The 21,828-nt window shown below is 34.7% G+C and overlaps 1 protein-coding gene across 16 annotated transcripts in view; it reads right to left on the minus strand.

Moving 5' to 3' along the window:
• PPFIA2 (PTPRF interacting protein alpha 2) overlaps positions 1-21,828 on the minus strand; it is a 468,314-nt gene that overhangs the window by 444,431 nt on the left and 2,055 nt on the right. For all 16 annotated transcript variants that reach the window (XM_072772907.1, XM_072772923.1, XM_072772912.1 and 13 more), the window contains one exon: positions 18,384-18,634. In XM_072772907.1, the coding sequence (XP_072629008.1) occupies positions 18,384-18,632 (249 nt within the window). In that variant the 5' untranslated portion in view covers positions 18,633-18,634. The remainder of the gene's footprint in view (positions 1-18,383; positions 18,635-21,828) is intronic.

Raw genomic sequence — 21,828 nt, forward strand, 5'->3', positions numbered from 1 at the left:
TGCCACAGCATGATGAAAGCAAAATGAAAAACAAAAATGGATAAATGATGAATACAGGAATTATACATTCAAATACATTAAGCATAAATGGCATTTAAATAGTTGCTGAACACTTAACTGCAACCCTGAATGCAATTATAAACAACATCTTGAGTAAAAATATTGCGTATAGGTTTCTAACAACAAATATTGATTTATGTTATTAACACAGATGGGCAAGTTCAGTATGGAAAAAGAGCAAGAATAGAGTACAATAATAGTGATTAATCAAAAGACAGCTTAACCCAATTTTATAGTTTGGGCAAAAATTATACAATTATTTTCCTAAATAAAGAAATAAGATTTTTTCCTAAAAAACAATCTTTGACTGTAAAATCTTAAGTGCTCTAGGAGAAGTTGCATTTTAGACGTGTAATGATATAAAGTTTTAGGTATGCAAGATGAATAAATTCTAGAGATTTGCCACAACATTGTGCCTTTGGTTAATAATACTGTACTATGCAGTTAAAAAAAAAAACAAAAACAAATTAAGAAGCGGTGTGCCTGGGGGCTCAGTCCGTTAATCATCAGACTCTTGATCTCAGCTCAGGTCTTAATTATTCGGTTGTGAGTTTAGGTCCCACCTTGGGTTCCCAGTGCGGAGCCCACTTAAAAAAAAATAAGAAGGTAAAACAAAATTTTTAATTTAAAAAATTTAAAAAAAAAAAGGTAAACCTCATGTTTAGTGCCCTTACTTACCACAAAAAAATAAAATAAGATAAAATGAAATGAAATTCAATCAGAAAAACTTTAATTTAAATCCTACTTTGACATTTATATGTATATAAGTAATATGAGAGTAGGAATCACATAACAATTTCTGAGATTTTTATTTTATTATGTATAAAATAAAATTAAAGAGATTGATTTCAGGACTCTAATGAGGATAAAATAAAATATTTTAAGGTGGCAACTTATGTAGTAATACTTGGAAATATAATGCGTGTTCAAACGATTCTTCTCTCCCCCATTCCATTATTCTGATCTCTCACTTTTATTCATTATGTATATACTTCTATCATTGTCATACATCTATCACATATCATCTTTAATATCAGCTTAATCATCAGTCACCTCAATCAATTTCTGTGTAGTCATCTTTTATCCTGTGACCCTGCTAAATTAGTTTATTTGTTCTAATAGTGTTTTTGTTGTTTTGCTTCACTTTTTGTGGACATGAAGCATTTTAGGAAAAGAGTGGCAAAGTCAGATTTGCATTTTAAATAGATAATTTTGCAGCTGTGAGGAGGATGTATTTGAAAGAGGAAATGCTGGAGGAAAGGAGATTATTTTTCAACACTATTGAAACAGTTACTGACATCCAGAAGTCTAGCAGGAATATATAACGAGACTAGGAGTATACTAGAAAATGAATTAAGTAAGATAATTGCTTAATTTTTTTCACAGAAATTAGCATGTTTATTTTAAGAAAATTGCTTTCAGTTCTCTTTTCAATTAATTACATTTATTGTACTCATTATAGCTCATGGACTTCTGCTTCTGGTAATGTCAGATCGTGTAATTTGGACTAGTTCTCTTGATAAGGAAAACTGAGAACATCAGACACCATATGTGTGTGTGTATAGTGTCCACCCCCCCCCCCCCCCCACACACACACACCGTACTCATCTATGACCTAATATAGTAAGAAAGTAGTGAAGAATTGGGATCAAGTTAGGTTTTGGACATTTAGGTCTGATAATTTTCCCTAGTTTTATTTTTTTATTTTTAATTTTCCCCCCAAGTTTTAAAGGGACTAGCCTAAGCATATTTGACAGCTTCATAGGGCTCTAGAGGGGCAGGTGTAGTCAAGTTTTGATAAGATGGTGTGGCTCTAGGGAATCCTCTTCATTTGAAATTCAGACTCTGAAAGGCCATACTCAAGAAGAAATACACCTGAACGATAGATATCCCCAGGAATTATTTGAATAAAGGTAAATGAGGATTGCTATTTTCCTAGGCCATAATAAATACATGCTCCCCCTGTAGGAAGATAAGATCTAGAACTAAAATGATTTCAACTAACAATTTTACAAATCAAATGTCTGCCACATAGTCAAAAATAACCATATACATGAGATGACAAGACATTAAGAATAAACAATAACATAAATAGTAAACAGAAACAGATTATAGGAGTCCCAGATATTGAAATTATCTAGAAGACTTATTATAACTTATGCGTATAGTGTTCAAGGTGGTAAGATTGTAAAATTTCACAGGAAATGAGATTTAAAAACAAAACAGATGAAATTGTACTGTCAGAAAAGACAATAAACACAACAAAGAACCAAATAAATAGATTTGACAACAAATTGGATACAGTAGAGAAAATTACTGAACCAAAAAATGGATATAAAATGTTCCTAGTAAATCATAGAGAGATAAAACAATAGAAAATAAGAAAAAAAAAGTGTAAGAAGGCATAAAAGACAAAATGAGAAGAATAAACATATGGAAAGTGGAATGCTAGAATGAGAGAAAAATGGAATGTAAATGAATTTTAAAAAGAGAAAAATGGGGATCCCTGGGTGGCTGGGATCCCTGGGTGGCACAGCAGTTTAGCGCCTGCCTTTGGCCCAGGGTGCGATCCTGGAGACCTGGGATCGAATCCCACGTCGGGCTCCCGGTGCATGAAGCCTGCTTCTCCCTCTGCCTGTGTCTCTGCCTCTCTCTTTCTCTCTCTCTCTGTGTGTGACTATCATAAATAAATATAAAAATTTTTAAAAAAAGAACAAAAATGTTCCCAAACTAATACAGGGCATTGTTCCCAAACTAATACAGGGCATTCAGAATAAAATGACATGTTAAAAATGCCAAAGGAAAATAACCACTACTTTAATATTCTATACCCAGTGAAAACACCCATGAGGAATAAAGGTGAAATAAAAACATTTTCAAAAAGTCCTAACCTGAGAAATTACTCATCTGTAGACTACACTACAGGAAATATTGAAGGCTGTTCTTCAGAAAGAAGAAAAATGAATCAAATGGAAGAGTCAAGTCCCAGAAAGAGTAATCAGTAACACAAATGGTAAATGTGTGAATAAATCTAAGGGAATATTGCCTGTATAAATCTACAAAATAATATCTTTTGCATCACAGACATGGGATTAGAAGGCAGGTAAATACACATTAACATTACACTTTAGCATACTGAGTTTGCACATCACAGTTTATACATTAACTATTATAAGAATAGCAAAATAGTATAAAACTGTCAGAGTAATAGAGAAGGAAATTGAATAATTAAAAATAGTATTCAATTCAAAAGGAAACATGAAAGATTAATAAAAGGAGCACCAGACAGACAAGGAAATAGAAAGCCCTTACTAAGACAGTATATTAAGCACAAATGTTCAAGTAATCACAGTAAATATAAAGAGACCAAATAATTAAAAGAGAAAGATTGTCAGTTGGCATACAAATAAAATCAAGAACCATTTGCTATCTTTGCATAATACACATAGAAACACAGACACATTGGAAGTAAAAGGATAGATAAATGTGTACCATACAGACTAAGAAAAAAGAAATCCTCTATTTTACAATTAAAATCAGATGAAGCACTATTTCTGAGAAAATGCCTGTCTAGGAAAAGCAGTCACTTCATGATAGTAAAGGTTCAACTGGCCATGAAAATAAAACAATGATATAGTAGAATGCAGCTAATAACAGTTTCAAACACATACAAAAATTAATAGAATTGTAAAGAAAAATAGAAATTCTATAATCATAGGGGGAGACATTATACCAACATAGAATTTTAGGCGTGGAGCTCTAAAATGAAGTTACATTTTTAGAAGACAAATTAAATTTACCTAACAACGTTACCAAAATAAGTGATTTCAGAGATATTAACTGATTAAGTTTCTTCTAACTCAAGCAATGCCAACTGCCATAGATTCTTTTGCACAGATTGAATATAGTCCATATGACCATATTCTGATGACAGAACAGATTAGGCAATTAACTTACAGAATTTTTTAAATGACACTTTGTATAAATATCGTTAAATGATGTTTCCCATATACACAATTAACAAAGATATAATAATCTTGCTATCATTTGGAGCTGATTTATCTCCTTTATCTTAGAAATATATCATTAGGTAAGATTTTATCATGAAAAACTTTTAAATTAATAACCACTATTTTTTAAGCTCATCAATTAATGATCTTTTGGTAAGTCACCAAAACATAAATGCACATTCTAAACTCTCATATAAATACGTAATACATTTTGAGCCAAAATATTGCATATTTTAATTGAAGCAGATTATCCTAAAAGTAGACATAAGAGACCCATAAGTAAAAATAATCCAGGAATATTAGTTTAATATAAAACAATGCAGTGACAAATTCTAATCACATCCATTTTTGAACAATTACCTCTAATTAACACCAAAATGAACATGGGATTGCAGGAAAAACAATGTTTCAAAGCAGAAATCTTCATCTTATGTTGAATACTGTCTTTGCAGGCAGTCTGAGACCTCTTGACCTTCTGGGAGAGAGAGTCAAGAGGAATATTTAATATTTACCTTTTTCCCGCAGCACCTTTCCCAAGTTTCAGTATCAAGGATCTCACTTCTTGGGAGGCAAAAAAGGATTTAAAATTTTCATTTTGGGAGAAATTTGTTATAATTCAAGACCCAAGAGAGAAATTACCAATCATTCAGAATATCACTCAAAAAATGCTGTTATATGTGGGAGACATTAGTAGATCTGTATTTTAAAAAAATTAAGAGTCATAAATCAAATTGCAATGCAAAGAATAATTTAAAATTCAGGCACTATGTTCCTTTGATCTACTAATCTTCACTAAGAATTATTCACATAATCTTTATGACTGTTAAGTAATCAGACAATACCTTTTAGGTGCTTACTAAGGTCTGTGATATATAAGCTAATAGAGAGCTACTATTTTGTAAACTAAATAGCAGAGATCGATGTAAAGATGTGTGATATAATTAGCTAAAGTGTGACAGTCATGTTTGTAAAGCATTCTGCATCTATAGTTCTAAACTTTTTCTCTCTTCCAAACTAGAACATTGTGGTAGTTGCTACCTAGCCTTGAGCCATAAGGTCCTGAATAGAAAGATCCAGAAAAAGCAAACAGTGTAAATTTCAATGTCTCTGTTATTGAATCTAGATTTTTTCTTCAGAGTTTAATAAAAACAAATGTCATATGCATGCTAATATGAAGTACACCAAGTTAGACTATAATATTTCGTGGAATACCCAAGTTAGAAATTCATCTTACAAATACTAATGGCTATTTTTCTGTTAATATCATTGATCATAAGAGCAGCAAAAAAAGAAAAAAAGAAAAAAGAATGAAAAAGAAAAGAATCAATAATTAAAAGATAAGATATTCAAAAATTAAAAAATAACCAAAATATTCTACTTTCATTTTTGTCCTTCCATGAAATGAAAGTCAGATATAGATTTCAAATAGTGGTAGCAGTATCATAACGTTTCATAGCTATCTATCCACACCATTTCTTTCATAAAAGCTGGCTTAATTTAGGAAATAAACTCTTTAATAAAAGAAGATGAAAGTATGAAGAGAAATGGAGTTTGAAGTAAAAATGGACTACTATCTCTTATTCATACCTTCAAAGCAAGCCATTTACCTTCTGATCTGCCTTGTTCTGATTTATAAAATATCAAAAATGCCACAATCTCTCGATACAAAACCCACAACTTTCTAAAAGGACCTTGGAGGTATAATTTCAACACCAGCCTCATATATACTAGGACTTTAGTGTTATAAACACTTTAGCCATAATACACTATAAACTGTATTTGTTTTCTCATTTTATCAAGATGTTTAATATATGATGTCTAATTTTTATGACTATATGAGATTTGCCAAATAAGCACAAAGTAGATACCACAGAGAATATGTTCAACAAACAAAAGAATGACTTTTATTTTCATTTCATTATTTAGTACTTTTGAACAATAGCTACAACATGCCAGATACTGCTGCAGGCACAAAATACAGCTGTAAACCATTAGAAAAGAATCCCCTGGCTTCATGGAACAGAGTCTAGTGGAGGGAAAAACACACAATAAATGAGCAAGGAAATAAAGTATACACTGTTTTGGATAGTTATAAGTGCCATGGAGAAAAAGCAGAGCAGATGAATTGGAAATATTAAGGAGCGAGCTGTTTTAATTTTGAAAACATTGATCACGCATGGCCTCACTGAAAAGGTGGTATCTGAGTAAAGCCCTGAAGAGCTGAGAGAGCCAGGCACATGGTTGTTTGGGGGATAACTTTCCAGGCCTAGAGACCAGCCAGTGCAAAGTCCCTAAGGCAGTTCAATGCTTGACATGTTGATCAGCAAATACACCAGGGTAGTGGGAGTAGAATGGATGAGCTAGAAAACTGCAGGAGATGCTATCAGATGGAAAAAGGGAAGGGGACAGCCGTTAGATCTTTAGGTCAATTTAAACACCTGGGCTCTTACACTGAGAAGGGGAGGCATTTCAGAGATTTGAGCAGATGTGAAACAAAATTTGACTTACCTTTTATCAGAATTAGGAGCTTTCTTGTTATTTTCGGAGCAGACTGATGAGGTACAAGAACATAAGCAAGCCATCAGTTAGGAAAAGCCTGTCTGATCCAGGTAAGAGATGGTGACTCTAACTAGGATGGAGCTATAGATGTGATTAGCGTAGTTCAAGTCTACGTATATTTTGAAGATAAAATGGAGAGATTTTACTGCCAGATGGAACACAGAACGTGTGAAAGAAATAAAACACTGAGGTTTTGGCCTAAGCCAACAGAAGATTGACATCGCTATTAATTCGAGATGCAGAAGAGTAAGTGAAGATCATGAACTCAATTTGGGACGTGTTAAATTTCTGTTTTTGACAGTAGGAGTCTGAAGGTCATAGAAAATGTCTAGATTAGAAATGTTAATTCCAGAGTCATCCACATTTAGATGCTATGGTAAGCCAGGAGATAGAAGAGATCATCAATCGTGTCAGCCCAGATGGAAAGAAGCAAGGTACAGGTACCAAGTTCTGGAATAATCAGGCATTAATGGGTCTGGAGTGACCAACAACAAACACTGAGGAGTGACCAATGAAGTAGGAGGAAAAGTAGGCAAGTGTGCCGCCCTAGAGCCAAATGAAGAATGTGTTTCAGAAGAGATCAAGAGCGGGTAATGCTGCTGATTAACAGGAATGAGTCTGAGAACTGACCAATGCACTTAGCAATATGAAGATTAGAGATAATGTTCACAAAGCAGAGTAGGTGACGTTTACAGGGTAAATGCCCAGCTGGAGTAAGTTCAAGAGAAAATGAAGAAATTGTGGAGAGAAGTGGGAAATAATGAGTGTATAATTTTTTTTTAACTTTTGCTGTAAAAGGGAAAGAAATGGAGTGGTGACTTGGTAAGGCGAAGTTATTAATAGAATTCCTTTAAGATGGGAGAAATAAAGAATACTTAATACTGTTGGTTATAAAAAAAAATACTGTTGGTTATAACCCATTAAAGATGGAATCATTGATGATGTAGGAAAAGAAGAGGAAAAGTTTTGTCCTGAAATAGCAAGAGGGGATGACGTATGGGCACACGAAAGGGAACTGCCTTTTTCCAGAAACATGGACGGTTTGTTACATTAGAGGATAAAAAGCAATGGAATAATTAGAAATAACCCTCAGTTGCAAAGAATTTACAAATACACTTGATATCCAGTTGGATTATAGGCCTTGTCTTCTTATTACTACAATATATTCCTAGGAACCATAATTAGCCAAGGTTTAAAAATAAAGCACAGATATCAGCAACGCTACACTGTAAGCATAGAATCTGACTCAGAGTAGGTCCTAAAATATTTATTGTATAAATCATAATTGTTGATTAAATGGTTGTGATTAAATCAGTAAAGCTAAAGTGTATATGCTTTGTAATCATTTGAAATTAGCAAAAGTATTCAACATATTAGAGGGAACTAGAATTACTCTTTTAGGGCAGCCTGGGTGGCTCAGCGGGTTAGCCCCGCATTCGGCCCAGGGCGTGATCCTGGGGACCCGAGATCAAGTCCCACATCGGTTTCCCTGCATGGAGCCTGCTTTTCGCTCTGCCTGTGTCTCTGTCTCTCTCTCTCTCTCTGTGTGTGTATCTCTCATGAATAAATAAATAAAATCTTTAAAAAAATAAAGAATTACTCTTTTATATGTGAGTAAACAGAAGTCTCGGAAATTCAATAGTTTTCTGTGGCATGGGGTTTAGCAAAGTTGAAACTGAAATCCAGGTATTACTTTTCTTGTTAAATACTTTTCCATGCAATCCATATTTTCTTGCTTGTAAAAAGTATCTGATGGACAATAAAGTATGCTTTATTAAAGTACATTAAAAGGTAAAGTCATGGTATTATAAATACAATGATTTGAGATCCTTAAATAACTGTGTTTGTATAATTATATGAACTCTAATCATCTTTTCATATTTCATTCATAATAACGTTGTTTGCCTTATTAAAACTCAGGAGCAGTCATGAGAAATAATTTCAATGGCCCATGTCTCATAAAGAAGGTTTCCAGAGAAGTTTAATACTTCTTCATATTCAATGAGCATAATGAAATGAAGGAGATGGCTCAGAGAAAACAAAAGTAAGCCATGAATAAAATCCTGGTGAGTACCACTTACCAACTGTGTGGTGTTGAACAAGTTACTTAACCTCTCTGTGCCTCGGTTGTATCATCTGTAAAATGGGAATAATAACAACCTCATTGGAATGTTTTGAGGATTAATTGAGATGATACATCTAACCAGTTTAATGAAGGACCTGGATTCAGAAATCAATACTATTATGTCTTCTGATTCCCTCAGGTAAAGAAATGAACCCCAAATAAAATTTCAGGGAGGTGTCTTAGCTTTTCTGCTCAGCTTAGAAAATAAACTATCTTTCCTTTTGTTTGGGAATTAAGTAGTCTAACAATTTCATAGTTCTAGTTCCATACAGGACTATGTAATATACAAAGCCTTAAGCGCCTATCCCACCTAGGGCTCACCCCTTTCACTCAGCTCGGGCTTGTTTCAAGCTTGAAGTCTGCAATGGAGGATGTGGACACAGTGATCTCCCTTTATGTTGATGTCCTACACTCATAGCAAAAGTTTCTGACCCTTCCAGAGTCTGAGCCTCGGAAGGTGAAACTGGGGGGAACCTGGGTGACTCAACGGTTGAGCATCTGCCTTCGGCTCAGGTCGTGATCTTGGAGACCCAGGATCAAGTCCCACTTTGGGCTCCCTGCGTGGAGCCTGCTTCTCCCTCTGCCTGTGTCTCTGCCACTCTCTGTGTGGCTCTCATAAATAAATAAATAAAGTCTTAAAAAAAAGGAAGGTGAAACTGGATTGAAAGATCACAGTGGAATGTGGCTGACACAGTTGTCATCTATGGTCGGGGCATTCTGAATGACAAATACACAATTGATGACCATTCTTCTGGAGTAGGTCCATGGCTTTCTCAAAGAACCTGTCTTTCTTAGTTTTACTTGGTTCACATTCAGTTTCTTATTGGGAATCAATCCTCCAATTTCTCTCATTATTCACCACCTGGGGACCTGGGATTCAAAAAATTATCAACTTTTTTTTCTTTCCTTTTTTTTTTTTTTTTGAAAGACTTGAAGCTTGCCTACCATGAGATCCTTTAATCTGTGCACAGGCATCTTTAGCCACAGTTGTCTTTTAGACTTTACATTCTACATCCTTCAGTTTCTGGAGGAAATAAATCAAGCTCTCTTAAGTGTTTGCCCTGAAGTTCCTCTCACCTGGCTCAACTGAACGGCAATCATCCCATCCCTTATACATATAATGGTAGGTAATGCACAACAAACCAAGAGCTCCCCCCAAAAAAATCCAGTCTCTCTTCTAGCTTTACCACCTCAACCTTTGTAGAGTCTTAAAATGGAGTTTGAACTAACAGTGGACTTATTAGTTGGATTATGTCTTTGTGAATAAAGTCTTACACCTCACTTATTTAGTCTCTCTTTAAAGAGAAAGATAGAAAGACTCCCATTTTAATATCTGGATCTTAAAATAAAGCACTGCCTAGTGGGAGTGTTCACAAAAATTAGCTCTTGCTATTATTCATCATCTTTGTTATTTAACATTTAAGGAGTGGATAGATGAGGAGCTCATCACAGAAAAAGAAATAGGGAGGAAAAAGTCAAAAAAGACTTAAAAACCAAGTCATGTAAGTTAAGAGAGTAAGATGTTTGGCTTTTTTTGTTTTGTTTTGCCCTTTGAGAAGGGAGCAGTCACAGTGTCAAACTTTGCAGTTAATTTTAATAAAACAGACCTATTGCATTCATCAACTGCCTACTGGTGACATCATTTGAGCAGCGAGTCTGAGGAAAAGCCAGACTTCAGCTGCTCAAAGGTGAATAGAAAATGAAGAAACTGAGACAGTGAGAACAGACAAGTTGGGAAATAAAGTGTCCGGAAAAGAAAAGATAGACTGATGGCTAAGCAGAGACAAGGTGTTAATTAAGTGACTCTTTTGTTGATCTTGTGCTTTCCCTTTTAAGAAATAGATTTGAATATATTACCAAAAAAGTCATTTGATAGAGCAAGAACAATTGAAGATAGATACAAAAAAAATAATCAAAAGGACAGGAGAAGAGGGCATCAAAGATTTAGAGGAAGATCTGAATCAGAGAGGGCAGCGTATAACACTGGCAAACAGAAGTAAAGGAAGATGAGTATGGGAATAAATAAGTGTATGGGGGTTATGGGGGAAAGAATCAGTACTGAAGGACAACATAACACGTAGCCTAGAAAAAGAATGGTTACAAAGAATTAAGGACATGGGAATTACAAGATGAAATAATTAATAGCATTGCTTGGCACAGAGAAGCCAAGGGGCATGAGGAATAAAAGAGGATCACTAGATTTTGCAAAATATGTATCCGTGGGTGGCATATGGGAGTGTATTTTTAAGAGAATGGTGATGATAGAAGCCTGGTCATAAAGGTTAGAAAAGAGATACAAATAAAAAGTTATAAATCATGAGAAACAAAGGCTGCTTGTTTTTCCCAAATGAAATGAACAACTAACAACTGGGGAAAACAACTAACTGGGGGAAAGAAAAGCACATTAAGAAAAGAGAATAACTATAAGAGGTAGCAAAAGATGCAGCATCTTTGATGGGAGCAAGGGAAAAAATGGTTAGTGCAGCGGCATTAGGTTTCATTGAAAAGGAAAGAGCTCGATCCAGATGTTATCTTCTTAGCACAATATGGCGGGATGTTGTCTAACTTAATCAAGGGACATGTGAGACTGGCCACTGAGGAAATGGAAAATTTGGGGAAAACATTTAGAAGAGTGTAGCTAAGAATTTTTTTAAAAAAGGTAAATCAAAGGATTTGCAAAATTTGATAAAGATTGCAAAGAGTAAGGATTTTTAGTGCTTTCAATTTGTGCTAGTGTTCATTATTGCCCAGTAAAATTGTGCAGTTAAGGTTGGCTAAGAATAATGATGATAATATCTAAAGATCTACAGTAATAATAACAGTATCGGTAGGTGCATTTCACATTTATTGAGCATGTACTAGCTGTGAGGCGCTGAATTGATCATTTGACTTGTTCCAGCCCATTTATTTCTCATAATGATCCTATAAGGCAGGTTCCATCACTGTTTGAATTAACTACTTTAACCAAAATCACTGAGCTAGTAGGTTACAGGCCAAAGAAAATACTTAGGTAGTCTGCCTCCAGAATTAAAGTGACTCTCTGCAAGTATCACTGAAATATTTTGTGTTTAAAGGGTCAAAATATAAACATATTCCTGCTCTCCACAAGTACCCTCTTTCAACTTAATTCCTCTTCAGGGTATACTACTAGCACACACAATTTATGAAAAATGCCTCCTGACATTTTTAAATGTTCAGGGTTTCTGAAGCATACACACACACACACACACACTTCCTATCAGCCACTCCCAAGAGAAGACATCATTCCTCCGTCCAGTTAAGGAAATAGTTTCAGAGAAGTCACGTTACTTACCAGTGGCCCCTCAGCTAATAAGTGAAAGAACCTCAATTCAAATCCAGATCTTCCGACTCAACTTCAAAGCCTTGGCCATTGAGTTCATTATCAGTCCTTGTCCATCCTTTCTCCCCAATATTCTTCCCATTTCTATGGTCTGTCTTAGATTCGAGGTTCACAATCTTATTTCAGATTCTCACAGCTCACTAGGACTATTACATTATCACAATAAGCTTTCCCTAATACAATAATGGCCCGAATGACTTTATAGTTGTGGTAGACCAATTGCAGTGGTGGTCCTCGTGCTTTAACTCTCCCTGTAATTTTGCCATGTAATTTTGTATTGCTTTCCACTCTGCCTCTAGGCTTGGCCAAAAAATATTACCAAGAGAAGACTCAAGCAGAAGCTTAAAAAGCACTTGCTTATTTCTGCTTTGTACTTACTCTTCTTCCATGACCATGAGAACCTGCCAAGGCTGGCCTATCACAGGATGACAGACATGTATAGAACTGAGTGGCCCCAGTTGGTCCAGAGAAGGCCATTCTGGATCAGACAATAGCTAGTTAATATACAGATAATTGAGCCAACCTTCAGCTAACCAATGGCATAAGTGAACTAGCCAAGATCAACCAACCCAAGTCAAGATCAGCTGAATTCCATTAACCCAAAATTTTGCATGAGATTTTACACTGCAGTTTTATGTTGTTTGTTACATAATTTTACTTTTTTAAAGTTTTTTTTATTCCAGCTAGTTAACATACAGTGTTATATTAGTTTCAGATGTAGAGTATAGTGATTCAACACTTCCATACATCACCCAGTGCTCATCAAAGTGCACTGCTTGATACCCATCACCTATTTAACCCATCCTCTCACCTACCTCCCTCTAGTAACTATCAATTTGTTCATTACAGTTAAGAATCTGTTTCTCACTTTTCCTCTTTCTCTTTTCTCCCCTTTGCTCATTTGTTTTGTTTCTTAAATTCCACAAGTGAAAATCATATGGTATTTGTCTTTCTACGTAGTAGAAGTTTAGCAATATCTTAGCTGATGAGTATATTATGTAATCTATCCTAAATCAAAATGGCAGAATTATACTCCTTCATTATTACCTCATCATGTCACCAGTTCACTCAAAATTCTGACCATCCTACATACTAACTCCTATTGTTAACTGTCACTATATATATAAACAGGTAATATTCCTCCACTGCCTCTATATAAAATTTCATTCCTACTCTACAACGCTTCAACAAACAAATATGTCAGTTAGTCTCCTTACTTGATTCCTATTTATTCTTCTTCTAAAAAATATATTTTATTTATTTATTCATGAGACACAGAGAGAGAGAGAGACAGAGACAGAGACAGAGACAGAGACACAGGTAGAGAGAGAAGCAGGGACTCGATCCTGGAACTCCGGGATCATACCCTGGGCCAAAGACAGACACTCAACCACTGAGCCACCCAGGTGTCTCGCTATTTAGTCTTCTTAAAAAAAAAAAAAATCCAGGGATGCTGCTAGATTATCTCTCTCCTTTGTACAAATCAGGAATCTCAAGGCTAGCCTATAAAGAAGAGCATAGGCTGAACTTCAATCCGCTAGAAGTCTATAAACTTCTGGAACTATATTAATTTGGCTCCATTTACACATTTTTTTCTAAGCAACTCTATTTCCTGAGTTCTCTGGAAGCCCAATTATGTTCCTTTTATTCCTTATCCCTTTTACAAATATATGTAACTATTTAATAATACACAGAAGACCTTCAATATATGCTAAAGTGCTAAAAAGAAATTGTAAACTTTTATAAATAATGAGTTTTTAAAAAAGATTTTATTTATTTTTATTCATGACAGACACAGAGAGAGAGAGGCAGAGACACAGGTAGAAGGAGAAGCAGGCCCCATGCAGGAAGCCCGACACGGGACTTGATCCCGTATCTCCAGGATCACACCCAGGGCTGAAGGCGGCGCTAAACCGCTGGGCCGCTAGGGCTGCCCAAATAAGGTCTTTTATATAATGGAAAACTCACTTCCCTTACTTTTCCTTTAAATGTTCTTACTAAAAAAATAAATAAATAAAAATAAAAAAACTAAAAAAATAAATAAATAAATGTTCTTACTAAGCATATTGGTAATTGACAAATATTCATCCTGTTTTCAAAAAATTGAAAACTTTTTGATCAATATTCCTAGTATATTATTCTAGTGCTCACTGACATACATATATAGAAATTAATTTATCTTTTGACATTCTGGATAAAACAGACACATAAGTTTTCATATTTATTGGATTACAAATTAATTAGTTTTTGCTTATATTATTTTCTTTAATCATCACAAACTACCCTGTGAGGTAACTGCTTTTTGTATCATGGAAATCCAAAGTCCTGACTCAAGTTGAAGATGTATGAAAGATTCACAATACAAACTAGATCTTCCTATTTCAAGTTTGGTGCTCCTTCTCCATCCAAATGAATATGCATTTACTTGTGATTTTATTTTAAAAGCCCTCACCATGGACCTGGTACTCCAGTGGCTGGGTCAGAGTATTGAAGATGATTATGATATGTTACTGTTCTTAAGGAGCATATAGTCTAAGCCAGGCAACAGGCACATAAATAGATAATTTAATGATAATATGGGAAATGATAAGGCTAAGAAACACAGAGGAAATGTACCTAGTGGTTCAGAGAAGGCTCCCTGGAAAAGATTAAGTTTTGGCCAAGATGAGAAGTGAGACAAAGACACTGAGGAAGAACATTATGAGCATAAAGATGAATATGCATGAAAAAGATATTGGAAAATCATCAAGTTTCATGGGCTGGAAAAGCATGACGTTTGTGTATTACTCAAACACGTGCCATGACACATTTGCTAAAGTAGAAATATTAGGATATGGGAAAAGAATGAAGTTTGGGACCAGGTGCAAAAAAACCCAGAAAAGAATAGATATTTGAGAATTATTCAAGAGATTAAAAATAATATGGCCCAGTGATGATGGAATTTAGGATTCTTGGTATCTGAGTGAGAAGGCATAGCAACCATATTTGGATGAGGGATGAAAGGCAGAGGATAGCGGAGTTTGGGGCACACTGAATCTAAGATTCTATGGAACATTAAAATGCATCTGTGCGTAAGAAAGGTAGAAAATTGAGTGTGTAGCTTAGAAACATCAGGACTGCCAATACAGAATTAGTACTCTTTAAACACTGAATCACATATGAAAAACTAAACTACTACGAAATACTTTACATGGTTAGGATTGTTAAAATCATTGCTACTACATTTGTTCATAAAGGAATGTTCAGAGAGAAAGTGACTAAAGCAAAGCACCAGATCACCAACGCCTAAAAGTATTCTATGACACATACATACATAATATGTCAAAAAGTTTGACGCTGCTTTGAATTCTATCCCACGTTTATTAAAATAATTTCATTTTTATGTTATTGTGGTAGTTTTCAATTTCACATGCTTTATTTCTGCCTCAAGACTCACATTTATAGTTATTTCCTCCTTCCGGGTAAGTATCCAATGCAATGCTACCAAACAGAATAGGTACATTGCTTACAAAATAGTCTAAAAGATTCAAAGATATAAATTTAAGAAGAATGTTCCTCTATTGCTTGCAGAAAACCTACAGCCCTTAAGGTGCAGACTAGATTATTAAAAACTTGCTTTAAAAATATAATAGGACCATCACTGTGTTTAAGGACCTGTGGATTGCTAGAGTTACTCAAATATTTACAACAGTAAGATGCAAATCAACATTGAAAATAAGTACTAGGGGATCCCTGGGTGGCGCAGCAGTTTGGCGCCTGCCTTTGGACCAGGGCACGGTCCTGGAGACCCGGGATCGAATCCCATGTCGGGCTCCCGGTGCATGGAGCCTGCTTCTCCCTCTGCCTATGTCTCTGCCTCTCTCTCTCTCTCTCTGTGTGACTATCATAAATAAATAAATTAAAAAAAAAAAAAGAAAATAAGTACTAAAGTATTTGTAAAAGACTCTGGAATTAAATCCATCTAAATGTACAGGTTATGTACATTCATGATACGTAACCTATAATTCCAAAACCCATATACTTTGAAAACTGATATTTTATTTGTAAGTGTATTGCAAACTTGATTGGTACAAAACTAGACTTGTACTAACATGAGAGATTTATGGTCTTTATTTTTCCCATGTAATAGGAATATTCATAGAGTTCTCTTCAGATATGAAAATGTATAATTATGAGGTGCTCCCAGAATCCATCTGGAGAAGTGTTCCATAATATACATCATACAAATACCAAAAAAAAAAAAAAAAAAAAAAAAAAAAAAAACAAGAAAATTCTGAACTCTAAAACACAACTGACCCCAGGGCTTTTGAACAAGAGATTGCAGACCAGTATAATTAAAATTCAGAACTTAAAATTTCAGATGTTACTATAATCAAGATGTTCAATACAACTGCCTTGCTAGAATTTTTTTTATTATTGTACCTTTAAGAAGAGATTTATCTACACAATATAGTATTTATGAAATATTTCCAGTTTTCTCTTCTCCCCCAAAATATCTGGTTCATTCATTTTTTTATAGGTAGAGAAAGAACTCAAACACTTAAATTATTCTTAGAATCACTTTGATAGGGTTAGGATCCACACTGACAGAATCAGGCATGAATAAGATACACAAAAATAATGCAGGAGGGATACGCATAGTCCTACACCTAGGACCAAAGAGTCAACTTCCAACAAGAGTTTAGGGAAAATGGAAACACATGCCACATTTATGCAACTCAATTATAAACTTCAGGTGACTACTGTCCCAGGACATACTGAAAGTATGTTGAACTTGTCCCCAAGTATAATATAATCATAGGCTCTTTAATAAAACACTCTATCCATAAAGAAAAATGATTGCCCATTCTATGCTTGTCACAGAAGATAAAGAATAGTGGTAAAGGGTTCGGGAGCCAATTTAACACCATTAAGCATCTCAAATAATCTTAAAGGAGAGTAAGCGTGAGGGTGATCTTTCAAAAATCACCTTATGAAAAACACTTGTAAAGACTGAAATGTCGACCTTGAAAAATATAATAACTGGTGAAGATTATGACAGTTGTCTTTTGACATGAATCAACCCTTTCTGCATATTTAAACAAACCAGCGTACCAACAGGCGAGAGTTATTGAAAACAGTATTGACTCTTAACACAAGACAAACTGACTGATAATGAAAAGGGCTGGAACAGGGGTTTTTCATATACGGTTATAGGGTTACTTGATAGGGATGATAGAGGGTTCTAGGTGATTCTTTCCGTTCTGAGAGTCTTTAAAATCTCAACATCACACTTCAAGTTCATAGCACAGCTGGATTCAGAATTTTATCAATTTTGACCATATAATTTTTAATGCTCATGAAAAGATATTTGCCAGAAGACAACTTCACGGAAAGAGGTCAACTCTTCAACATTTCTATACTCTCCTTAGAATAGAGGGTCAATCAAATTTGTATTCAAAAGAAAAACATAGTGTAGTGGAGGTGACTATTAAAAATCTCATTCATATTCTATAATCTTTCTAATACCTAAAACAAACACAACTATTGTATATTAAATGAGAATATTGAGTCTCAATATTAATTTTGTATGTTAATAAGCTTAAAATCCTTAAAATGATGTATTTTTCTATAAAATGAGATGCTTGACCAGCATATATTTTAAAACACCTAATCTAACAATTTTCAGTTTGTGAAAATAAAACTGAACTCCTGCTTTTTCTCTAACTTCTAAAATAGTTTCTAAAGAAACTGGTTGAAATGTTTTTTGAGAAGAGAGGATGATACATCGATAATTCCAAGAATTTTTGAGCAGGTGTTAGGCATTTTTAAAGAAAGACAGATAAAATATAATTAGACAGTAGATTCCAAACTACAATCATTTCCAAAGACAGACCACATAGCTAAAGATGGAAAATGCATATGTCCAAATGTCATGATACTGTTTAAAGAGTGAGAAAGAGAAAACTGACTATTCCCATATTTGGGTGGTTGAATGCTGATCAACAGGTGATTTTTCTACGCCCATCAAAAAATACAAATAAAATTTTCAAAAGAGAGACCAGATAGGAATGCAGCCTTCATACCCATCATCACCAATGTACCACAAATTTGAGGCAAGATTTTATGCAAACTAACAATCAATTTTTATATTTTTCTCACCAAACCATGCATATCACATAACTTAAGGGAAAAGATAGTCCTAAGAATAGAAATAAAGCAAAGCTTATTCAAGTCTGATCACATCTGCAATTGCAATAAGAAGGACAAATCCTACCAGGAAGCATACCTGTGGCAGGGCTGAATTGAGCTGTCGCTGGAGCGAATCTCTGTCGTAGATGACATCCTGCAGTCTTTGCTGGGCAAGCGAGAGGCTTTCTTGGGTCTCCCGAAGGGTGTCTAGAAGACGGTCCCTTTCATCTAGCATATTCACCATCAGCTGCTCAAAATGGGAGTCTGAGTCCGAGCCACTGCTTTGGGACCCCCTTTGGCTCATTGGGGTGTCCTCATTAATCGTGGGCATCACTTCACACATCATTGCTTAAAGGAAGTAAAGGGGAGGGAAGTCTTAGTAAAGAAACCACCTGACCCTCAACTCACCAAACCCTGCAGCTCATTAGCCTAATTGTTTTTTCCTCTATCCACTGCCCCAGCTCCAACCACCCTAAATATTTTGACCTCAGTGAAATAGGATTCATTGTGACTTCTTCCAACCTACATACTTTCTCTTTTATTGACAGTGTATAAAGTTCCTACCTACAAAATACAGCTTGGTTTCACCTACTTCTCAAAGATTTGGGTTTTTTTTTTTTTTCATGATTTATTCCTCCAATTCAATTTATAGTAATATGTTATTCAAATTACTAGTTGATCACCTTTCTTCCCCTGTAAGTTTACAAATCTCTCACAGTTAGAACCACCATCTTACCCTTATTTGTTATATCGTTAAAAGCGAGCACAATGTCTGGCATTTCATGGGTAAGAAGTAAGTGATTTTTCAAGGACTTAAATAATGGAACTAATGTTCATTCTTTCAGTTAGGGGATCTACAAATAATTGGGTATTCATTTTATATGATAATAAGTTCCTACTTTTTTTTCAGATTTTATCGACAGCTTTTTATCATACCAACCAGTTTAAAGTTTGCTGATTTTATAACTCCCATTTTATCGCTTTTGTATGCTCTCTGCCTAAACTGTTAAGGTAGTCTACACAGAGTAGATAAAGTGATGATGACTAAATATAAGCTTTATGAAGGTGACTAAGGTGTGTAAGTTTGTTTAGGTTATTATACTACTAATTACTCTTAATATTCTTTTTTTTTTTACTACTCTTAATATTCTTTTGTTCCTGTGAACTGCATTGTCTGTTTTCCATACAAACAATACCAACTAACACTCTCAAAATATTTCACAAAACAGAAACCATAAATTACATTAGCTAATGTAGTAACTTCACATCTCAGCTGTTAATCACAAGCCTCCAGTCATGAAATAAATGAACTATTCAGAATTTTTTTTAATCATTTGCAAATCTGATTTATAGTAGACAACAGACTTTAAGATGCAACGCTGGCCTACTGTATGGCATTTTAAAAGTCAGAAATCGTCTCATTTTCTCTTTTATCTTCTATCTTATGTTCAAAAAAGAATCAAGCCCATCTCAATTTCAGTTGTTGTACTAAGGCCAGAAGCTATTAATTAGAGGGCTTGGTTTTGCAGAAGGCTGATGTGGAGAAACGCTGGTTTGGCTGTTGATCCTGGAGCAATTATTTGGTTTTATAATGCAAGGTCAATTCATTTTTCTGCCTATATATTCCTGTCCTTAGGGAAAATATATCTGGTGATATAGTCAAATAAAATGTCAATACTTAACAGCCCAGTAGTTCATTACTTTTATGTGACTCTTCATATACATTGGGTTCTTGAAGAGATAAACTCAATTATCTGAATGATTTGGTCAGGGCCCACTGACAAGTAGGAGAAACTTCTAAAACAATAAAAGGAAAGTATTTTGTGACTGATATTCTATGCAAAAAAATTAAGAGGGGTATGAATTTTAGGATAATTTAAGGTAGCACTTTGAATTATTGCTCATCACTCAAAAAACTGGGCTACCTGAAGGCAAAAATTTAACTTGTTCAATTTCTTATTCACCCTAAAATAGGTAACAATACATAAGATGTATTTAAACGCACATGTGAGCGCACCCACATGCGCATACGCACGCATGTGTACATTCTTACATTCTTACTATCGCTAACACCTAATAGATGAAAAGATAGTGTATTTTTTTGTATTTTTCTCAATTTGAATTTTATTTATACATTATCACAAAGCTGGGAAAAAAGAGACTGTTTTCTAACTGTTATACATTTTCTTTACATTAATTGAAAAGAACTGGGGTGGGGGGGAATGTTCCAACATGTTTGAATATTAAAAACAATTAGTTCACATGCCATGCATGAAATCCACACACTGAACAGCTGTGTCATTCTGAAAAAATCATTACCAGGAGCCAATGTGTTTCTTTTTGACATTTAAGGTTAAAGCAAAATGACAGCACTGTGACAATTTGTGCCAAAACACTTGCAAGGTTTACATTTTAGGGTTACTTAAACAATCTTAAATCTGTATTTTAAACCATATCCTTCTTGGAAAAAAGCCAGTAGCACATCTTCATTCTGAATTACTTACAAAAAACTTTAAATTCCAAGGAAAAGCAAAACTGCAGTGATTACCTCAGCTACAATTTCCTTCTGAATACCTGACCCTAATTCTAACAAAGAATTATTGTCACCATGAGATATTAGACACTCACAAACTTTAGACTCTTATATCAGCATAAAAGCTAGTCTTTGATTTTAGGTTAGTCCAAAGATGCTATGAGGAGGAGCAGCTTAGGGACTTAGGGTCCTAGTCTATTAATTCTACACTCAACTTGATTCGATTCCACTCCCGCAGCATTGCAACCGGAACAAGTCACATCACCTCTCAAAAACTTCTCAAAAACATTTTCTCTTCTGTAAGGTAGGGATAAGAATCCATGATTTTTTTTCTTTTTTAAATAAGCCCATGGTAAGGCTCCAATAGCATACCTGACTGCGATCAAACAGTATAATTTTAAAGGACAATTACAAATTCAAGAATTTATTTTTTAATAAAGTGCCCAACATTCACCTTTGCAGAAAGAATATTGTGCCTTTATGATTCATTCTGATTCCACGCCTAAAGTTTAATTCTGGTGGGTATGCTGAAGTCTTCAAATGCAATTGGGAAAAATCAAGCTATACAAAAGTCACTTAGGAAATAAAATGAATTCATCTGTTTTTTCTTCACCAGTGGTCAACCCAAATGAGTAAATCTTAAGTCTTCAAAGTCATCAAAACTAGAGGAAAAATAAATTTCTACCAAAAATAAAGGCCACCTGCATGAACCAGCTCCGTTTTTTGCACTAGCACTCGGATTCGCATATAAATCACAAAACAGTTGTACAATCCTGAAAACACAGTTAACCTACTTCTTAAATGCAGATTTAGATATTAAAATCAATCAAAAATCTTATATTCAAAGTAAGAGTTTAAACACCGGTGCTCTTAGAGAACAAACAGCATCTAAGGCAACTTCCAGAAGCTATTCCCCCCGCTAGCGTACTTCAGTCTCAAATGCCACTTGCAACCTCCACAGTCATTTTCAGTATTAAAAATTGTATAGCACCACATAATTCCTGAAAAA

Source organism: Canis lupus, chromosome 13 (genome assembly GCF_048164855.1).
Source record: "Canis lupus baileyi chromosome 13, mCanLup2.hap1, whole genome shotgun sequence".
NCBI lineage: Eukaryota > Metazoa > Chordata > Mammalia > Carnivora > Canidae > Canis > Canis lupus.